The sequence below is a fragment of the Poecilia formosa genome, unplaced genomic scaffold (assembly GCF_000485575.1).
Source record: "Poecilia formosa unplaced genomic scaffold, Poecilia_formosa-5.1.2 Scaffold11, whole genome shotgun sequence".
Taxonomy (NCBI): domain Eukaryota; kingdom Metazoa; phylum Chordata; class Actinopteri; order Cyprinodontiformes; family Poeciliidae; genus Poecilia; species Poecilia formosa.
In genome coordinates, this window is record NW_006799950.1 from 4713715 (window position 1) to 4722845 (window position 9131).

General features: G+C 40.0%; 1 protein-coding gene across 4 annotated transcripts in view; it reads left to right on the plus strand.

Moving 5' to 3' along the window:
* The window catches only part of rptor (regulatory associated protein of MTOR, complex 1), a 127576-nt gene that overhangs the window by 42442 nt on the left and 76003 nt on the right, over nt 1–9131 (plus strand). For all 4 annotated transcript variants that reach the window (XM_016667365.1, XM_007545000.2, XM_007545007.2 and 1 more), the window contains exon 6: nt 6419–6478. In XM_016667365.1, the coding sequence (XP_016522851.1) occupies nt 6419–6478 (60 nt within the window). The remainder of the gene's footprint in view (nt 1–6418; nt 6479–9131) is intronic.

Here is a 9131-nt window from a genome sequence, read left to right on the forward strand (position 1 = left end):
CACACACACACACACACACACACACACACACACACACACACACACACACACACACCTCTGTAATTTTATGCAGGAGCCCTTGCTTTAATAACAGAAATGTAAATTACTTGTAAAAATGTTGACACATTCATCTTCTCCCTCTTGTGTCTTGATGTGGGATGAACCACAGAGAAAACGGTTATGTAACGCTGCATAGGCTTTAGCTGACGAGTTTCTTGAGACTTGTATGGATTTGAAGAGAGCAGCAGGTTTACCTCAGAAAACCTCGTCATGCATAGTAATGAGGAAAAAAAAACACTCTCATCTTGGGGTTTCTATGCTCAAGTTTGCACTCATACGATATCTTTTGGAAGAAGCCCATTTTTCATGTCCTGACTGTGTTTCTGGAAAGTGGTGAATATGTGGATTTGCACATTATTTCCATACCTGATGGCACAAGCACACTTGCACAAATACCTGTGCTATAACATGCAAGCCAAACTTTTACATTTTACATGAGGAAGATCTTTGCAGAAAAGTAACAAAAGAAAAAGAAGCAGCACTATATTTCCATCAACATGTTTCGGCATTGGCATGGTGCGTTCAGTTTATTGTACAATGTTATTTTTTGTCACACATGATGATTTGCATGTAAATTTTATTTTGTCCTGACCTGAGCATCTTCTCGCATGGAAACTGCCCCCTACTTATCTAAAGGCAAACTCTAAATGGTTCAGTTGAAGGTTTTCCTGCAGCAATGGTTTCTTCCTGCTTCTTTTTCTCAAAATACCAGATTTGTAGAGTCTCCATTTGAGCCATGGATCTGTGCAGCTCTTCCTGAGTTACTTTTACATCTTGGCTGATTCTCGGATTAACGCTGTCCTTTGTAGTTGTTCTATTTTATTTCTATTTTGACATGAGAAATTGCTCAATGAGATCTTCAAGGCTTAGAATATCATCATATAACTTACCCTTGTCCTGTCTGCTGTGTTTCTTGGTCTTCATGATTCTGTCTGTTCACTAAAGTTGTCTAACAAACATTCAAAGTCTCACCCGAACAACTGTGGTCAGTGCTTAAGCTACACATAGGTGGATTGGGCTGTTGCGGTAACTCAGGAGACAAAGTCCAGGAACACCTGCCAGCCCTTCCAGTCCATATAGCACTGATGGGAGACGACGGCTGATTGAAGGGGTAATGAGACATAGAAGGCAGCCGGCTCAGCAGGGACCAGAGGAGACACTGTCCCTCCCACTCCTCCTCTCCTGTCTCTCACCCTGGGAGCAGTATTGTAGTTACCTCACATTGGGTCCACTTAATTTCCCTCTTCAAAGTTTAATATGTACATGCTCACTTTCTCGCCTCTGCACTTATCGCCCACACATTTGCTCAGCCTTTATTCACCAGTCCAAATTAAGTTCCGCCATCTTTGCTCTCTGTCTACAATAATCCTTCAATTTCCTCATTATTTGTGCCCAGCAGCCCTTCTGCTCTTCAGTCGGCTCATTTTTTTGTGTGCGTTCTTCTCAATGCAGGTATATTAACGTACCGGTCATATGAAGACTGGTGTCAGTAAAACTTGACGCCTATTTTTTGGGTGTTTTATTGGCTTTGATCGGTCCTAAATTTCCAGTTTTTGTTTGTTGTAGCATGTACTCTGGTACCATTTAATGCTGCAAAAGCTGTATTAGGTGAGTTTTATCAAAATTGTTTTTATATTTTTGTAAAACTGTTTTTATTGTGACATTAGACGATAACCTGTGAAAAACTCAAACTCGTCTGCCTTCTCCCAAGGCCGCACTGTTATCTGCACAAATACACCAGAAACAACCAATCAGATTCAGGAGGAGGGTCTTAGTGCTGTCAATCACAGTCATGTATGCACTCCTCACATCCTCTCCCTTGCTCTCTGCCACATTTAAGCTCTTTCCAGCAGCGGAGCCTGCCGTGAATGTGCAGGCTAGTAGGCATGAACAATAATAATGGCAGATAAACAGTTTTTCTGTAAGATTAAGTTGTTTCTTCACAACTTAATCACATCTGCAGCATGTATGCGAGCTTGACTACAACCTTCCTCCTGGTTCTGATTGGTTGTTTCTGAACAAGTGGTGCATTTCTGCAGATAGCAGTAGAATCGCATGTCAGAGGAACTCCATTTATTTATTTATTTATTTATTTATTTATTTATTCTTTTCACATTTTTTTATAAAAGTTACCTACTTCAGCTTTAAGGACCCTAAACTGTGGCAAGGAAATTATTTCCACATCATAACACTCCACCAGCCTGACTCGTTGATACAAGATAGGATGGCTTCCATGTTGCTTTCCCTGACCCCAGCATCTGAATGTTTTCTGGTGTCACTTTCCATGGGATCTATAAACATGTCCAACTCTGATTCCTTGTGGTCTCTTTTGTATTGCCAGGTGGAGTAAATAAATCCTTCTCAAAATGGTGTATGTATCCCTTTTACAACTCGGTTGGTACTGATCAGATATCAGCAGGTCAGGATTAAGTGTTCACAGTCGCTGCTCTCCCCTGTTTGAAACGGGATCAGTAAACTAAGCTGGTGATCTATCCAGAATGATGGGATGCACAAAATCATTTGAATAGTTAAACTTTCTTTTGGAGCAATGAACCTCTACGAAGACTGAGAAAACAGCGGAGGATGGATCAAACAATGGTTGGTGTAGCAACAAAAACAAAGTGGTTGCATTGTAGAACCACTTTAGAACTGGCTTTAGCACTGAAGCTAGTTTGGTTATATTGTGTTTTCTGCACGAGCAAGTGAATGATCAGCCACGGTCGTAGCTTAAAAGACCGTGTACAACTGTTAGCCGTGGTTTTTGTTTTTGTTGAGGTTTTTTTTTTTTACTACCTTCATGCAAAGTGACTGTGCCGAGGACTTTTAATAAATGCTAATTTAATTAGCAGATGCTTGAGTGGATGTGGCTTCAAGGCGAGTTGCATTTATTCAAAAACCCACAACTTTTCAATACAATATAGTAGAAGGTATGAGATATTTGAAAGGCTCCCTCACCTGATGCACCTTTTTATACATGTCAACAGTTTAGTTGAGCTACTTTAGAAAATATTTGTGAAATTTCCCTTCAGTTTTATGGACTATATGTTGTCTTTTGTAGCTGTTGTTAAGCAACATTTTCACTCACTGTGTTCCTCTGTTTGTGCTTCTTTTTAATTCCTGAATCTCATAACTAAATGCTATAACCACATTGTGCCGAATTGTTTTTTTTTTTCTTCTAATTTTGATATCGCAGAGCAAAGACAGCAGAGCTGAAGCTCAAACAGCCAAGTTGAATGACTTTGCTCTGATCATAGCGCGTGCCTAGAATGTCAGAGGCTGTTTTTGATCGTAGGTGAGGACAAACATGGCTTTTCATAAAGCCGGGATAAAGTCAGCTTCTGGATCAAAATTATGGAATGCTATGAATGGATGAAATGCCACCGATTGCGTCTTACCTCCCATCCTGGGTTCCTCTTTTTTTCCTTTTTTTTCTCTCTCCTGTCGTCTTTGGTGGAAAGGTTCTGACGTCTCGCTGCACAGAAATTTGATTCCAACTCCCTGACGAAACCTTTTTGTGGTTTGTAACGTCAGCCTGTCTATTTTTGTCCTGTCTTAATTCTCAATCATCTGTTGTTTATGTGTGGAGACTTATTGATTTCGTTTTGCACCAAAACATACAAAAGCATAAATAAAGCCCTTAATCTTGAGCTATAATATCCCTGTGGCAAAAAGATTATAGACGTACGTTTGTGGGAATTGATATTGCTTGTCTGTGGTATTTTTTTTATTAGACCAGATTGTGCATGTTGTGACTTTTAATTAAGATGCATTTAACCAGAGAGACCGTAGAACAAGTTGTTGCGATCACATCTTTCCTGCTCTTGGCTTCAGGAGTGTCAGAGTCACTCAAGACCCCGGCTGATCTTTGAAGAGTCAGAAAGTCGTGCTGCTGTCATGTGGGAACTCATTATTCTTCAGGAACAGAAGGAATTCAAGTGCAGCAGCCTTCGTCACAGCCAGTCAGGGTAGATCAGATCCTGGATACGTTGTTTTTGGGCATTCGTGAGTCAGTTTGGCATTCAGATATGCGTCCGAGGATGATGGCAGCTCCGGATTCTGCTCAGCAAACTAGAATCACTCATTCTCATGAAAGAATTATTTATCATTAGGGATCTGAGAGCTGTCTATAAAAGTAAGATGCAGCTTTGACTTTAAGTACTCAGTGTTTCTCCTACTATTATAATAGAAGCAATACCCACCCTCGGATATCTCTTGCCCCCCGTCAGTTCCTTTGAAGATTTTTTTTATTTTCAGATCAAAAAAACTTACTGTAGAAGTGATCTACCCTTTGTCTTAAGGGTAGATACATCAGTACAATCACACAGCTGGATTGTATTGATGTATTTTGCATTTCCGTTTCCACATGACTGCATGTTTTCTTTTTGTAATTTATTTTCTTTTTGTCTTATTTACATGTTTGGTTTTTTTAAATTTTCTTCTGCTCTCTATTGAGATGCCACAGAAGGTTCTGTTTTGAGTTTCATCCAACTGTATTAGCAATCATTTGGCATTTGCTCTGTTCTTCTAATAGAAGATTTTTTTTTTGTGTGTGTGTGTGTGTGTGTGTGTGTGTGTGTGTGTGTGTGTGTGTGTGTGTGTGATGATCATCCCTGATGTGAAACACACTTGTACAGCTTTTTGTCAGACATGGAGTAAACCGTAAGCAACCAAAATGTGATGATTTCAGCTTCTGGATCAAAAATCCTTTTATAGGCTTTTGAATGCTAATTCAATATTTTTAAGGAAAAGGAAAAAGACATTGTTTTTGTATATTTTTTTTACCTTTACATTTTTTAATAGTGTCTGTCATTTGTTAAGTTGATGTTTAAAGAGGCTGTATTTTGTATTTTCCAGGCACATCATGCCATTTTATAGGGTAAAATCATTATATTATATGTCTTCATATGCCATTAAAATAATGTACACATCAAAAACAATTTAAAAGAAATGTGACTTGACATTAGTAGCCGTGTTTCCATTACAAATGCACGCAAAGATCTGTTGCTATTCTGCTAATGTTGAAAAAAATAAAAGAAATTTTCAATTGCGGTGCTTCCATTAAATAAGAAATGCAATTAAAATTATACAGAAATATGTTAGTTTATTCAATAAATCATTAAAAGAATATGCCACACCATGATCCTCCTCCCACTTCCTGTTATCTTCTTCATCGTTTCTGGCAGTAGTAACATCTGGTCTTTGATCATGACTCGTATAATATGAAAAAAGTGTTTCCATTGTAGTTTTGTGAAATACACAAATTTTCATACAGCTGAAAAACCACCGCCTTCTAGTGTAAAAACTTTGTCGAAAAACATTCTTTTCAAAATTTCTGCGTTCCCATTAAGCAAATTTATTTTAGCAGTTCAAATTTGCACAATTATATGACCAATGGAAACACAGCGAGTCATATCTGACACCTTGAAATTAATCTCAGTCTCTGTAAGAACCTCTCACCTTTTCTGAGACTCCCTGGTTAGCCCCTCGTCACATCAATGCTCCTCCATGCCATCCAACGATACTGTTTAAAGGAGCATTGTAGTTTGTATGATAAGCTCAGCAAACGCTCAGTTTCACCAGGTGTTTGCTAATCCTGCATGGGGGAATGAGGGCTATGAGAGGCAGAAGCCCGATCAGCTTTGCGGAAAAGGCGCCCCTTTGTGGGAGCAAGCGTTTATGGACCCCCGGAACGGCTGCCACATCATATTGAAGGACATCTCAAACATGCTTGAATTAGTCAAAGCAACACTTTAGGTTTGTGTTTCATGAGGGAATTACCTTATAACATAATGTAAAGCTCCAAGTAAATTTTGCATAATTCTTAAAAAATATTCAGTCATGTTAGCGTTATAAAAGTTATAACAATTTATGAGAATCTCTTTCCATTGCTTTCCTTTATGTAATCTTTCCCATAGCTGCTCTCTGCTCACTCTGTGTACAAAAGCACACACACCTGCTCTTCTCCAGGTGTGTGATGACTCCTAGCGATCTGTGCGACTGTCAGGACTCTGAACAGCAGCCGGCTGTGACTTACATCTGGCCCGACCTGTCAGACCTAACCAGGCATAGTAAACAATATCCCCCATGGCAGACGTCTCAGAAATACGAGTCCGTGTTTCCCACCGACTGTCCCCTCCTTCTCGACTATAACTCAGCCAAAATACACTCGTACCTCTCAGTCCTCGATGCTTGCAATTTTTGCAGCCCTCGTTTTTCATTTGAGTGTTATTTATTGATTGACTCTCATGTGAGCCGTAAAATTTGCACCATTGATGCCAAACGTTTCATTGCGTCATATAGCATTTCTTGTTTTCTCTTTAACCTCGATTAGTAACATCTCCCTTCTGTTTTCTTCCAGGTTCTGTATGCAGAAGAGTGCCAAGTTGGTGCCAGGGGTGACGTTAGACCTCATTGAGAAGTAAGTAGGAGCGCACAACAATTTTCCCTCTTATTGTCAGCAGGGCACGGTCTGGAGACATCATTATCCAGTTTCCCTTTCCTGCCTGTCTCTCCTCTCCTCGCCTTGCCTCCCTCTCTCTGTTGTTTTCCATCCTGAAGGTATAATCCTATGCCTTTGTTTCCCTCTCGCTGTCAAAGTGGCAGCACTTTGGCAGATTTAAAGCTTTAAATTTGCTGAATTAACCTCCGGGCGTGGAGCGACTGAATGTGGATCATCTCTTGCTCTCAGGCACACCATCCTCAGATTGATGCCAGCTCTGAGTACATCCAAAGTTTTGCCGTTTTCACTTAACTGTCTGCGTAGATCCCCACCTAAGCTTTCTGGAGAGGATGAAATGCAGGATTTCCACCAGTGTATCATAAGCCTGGCGGGCCGTCATGCTTTACTAGCCCCGCTGCCAGGCTAAGCGTTGTTGTTTATGTTTTTTTTTTTTGTTTTGTTTTTTTTAAGCCAGGCCGCAAGCGTCTCTTTTGCTCTGAGCATTTCACTAGCAGAGCAGATTTATTCCTAAATGATAGGTTTATAATAGATAGGTTTATAGGACCAATCACACAGCTGGCGCCTCTGCGCTTTGCCTCTGCGCTTTGCCTCTGCGCTTTGCCTCTGCGCGATGCCGCTGCTTTACCTCAGCGGGATCGCACGCGCCTCCTTTTTCCTCAAACTGGACACAGGCAAAACAATCTAACTATGAATATTGTTCTTTGAAGTTTTACAAAGTAAACTTGCCAGCTCCTTAAAATCTTGTATTTAAATGTTAAATAATTTAAAATCATTTAATTTATGTATGCCTAAACAATTGAATCAAATCTAACAGCATTGTTAACCTGTTAAACAATCTTGTTAATCTCAATAAACAAGTCTTGCATTTATGTATCTGTGGTTTGTTTTAAAATATTAGCGTTTATGGGGCCCCTGAAGCCCTGGGGGCCTGATGGAGCCGCTGACTTAATTTGCATTAAACAGAAGTGCAAATTTGTTGTTTTTAGACTAGTTGTGAGTTTAAATGGCATTTCACTGGAGATCTTTTCCCGTGACATATTATTACACAGTAATACTTTTACATTTCCTGTCATCTTAACATCTTTTAATACAAAAACACGGTGGACCACCGGTGGACCGTCTCGTCACCCCGACCATTGGGCTTAGCAAGTTTTCTGGGGGAAATCCTGAAATGACATTTATATATTTAGATGGTTGACTTAATTTTTTACAAAACCTAGGTAAGTTGGTAAAAACAAACAAACAAAAAAAAGAATTGTCTGAGAGTGCCTGCGGGAGTTGAACTTGAAGGGCGTCTCAGCAGTCTCCTAATGATGTGTTTATTTGTCACGCTAATTTTGTTGAATTTGAATAATAAGCGCGTCAGTCTGCCACGGACCAGCAGGAAAAATCTGGTGAGAAATGCACGCACAAAAATCTATCTGCTCATAAAATTAGGCACAGAATCAGAAAACACCACTTATTTTATTACTTTAGTTTGATCTGATGCTTACCACATCTCCTAAATAGCAGAATCGGTTTCTTCCTCCTCTCAGTGAAGCTTCTGTTGCTTCCTTTTATGTGTAATTGACAGGCAACAGGCTTATCCGTGGGACTTCCTACAAGTCTTTCCTCCCAACTGAACATCTTTTTTCAGATGATTAGAAAATAAAAATCAAAACAAATGGTGAATAAGCCGATGCCAATAGTCCCACAAGCACCTGCTTTTCCTTGCTGAGCTCCTTCTGTCCTGAAGAACAGCTGCAGCTTGAATGTGAGTCATTGCAGCTGATGTAAAAACTCATGATTATATTTCTTACCACAGTGAGAACACAAATAAGTATTTACAACCAGATACGTTATTTTATTGGGATTTTGTGTGAAAGACGAGCACAAAATGGTGCACAGAGATCACAGACTCTCTGCTGAACTCTTGGCTACAGATCTTTAAATATCATGCGGCCTTCAGATTAGGGAACGGGAGGCGGACAGCGCAGGAGGAAACCGTGTTAAGAACATCGCTACTTGACTTGAAAGCAGGGGAGCAACGTGCTATGGAGTCCTCAAACATGCTTCTTCTCCGCCTGGCTTTGACAGTTTTCCAGAGGACAACACTTGTCTGCATTGTGTCGTGTTAAGTTTGGTGCAGAATGAATTATATTGTGGGGCAGATTTTTGGGGGTCAGCCCCTTTGTTGCAGTGAAAGAAACTCTTATGCTACGTTCACAAAGCAGGTATTAATGGTCAATATTTATTTTTTTTTTTTTTTTTGCTGAAATCTGTTAGTGATGCAGTGGCAGTGAAACTTTGGTATGAACTGTTTATGACCTGCATGTGCAGAAGAACAATGACGTCACAGCAGTGCACTGTTTATGGAAGTAACAATGGATGGAGCCGTCTGTGGATCAACATCAGTTATTCAGCAATAGGCCAACAGTATTTCATCAAGATCATAAAAAGACGAAGGAAGCTATTAAAAAGAAAGAACTGCTAATAGAAATGACCCTTTGTGGAGCATTGACTGCAACTTTTGTCGAAGTCTGTTTGTATTCAATGTTCAACCAGGAGTGGCGGGATTGTGATGCGATCTGCTTCACTTCTGCATTAATTGAAAATTTCAACCATTGTCTGG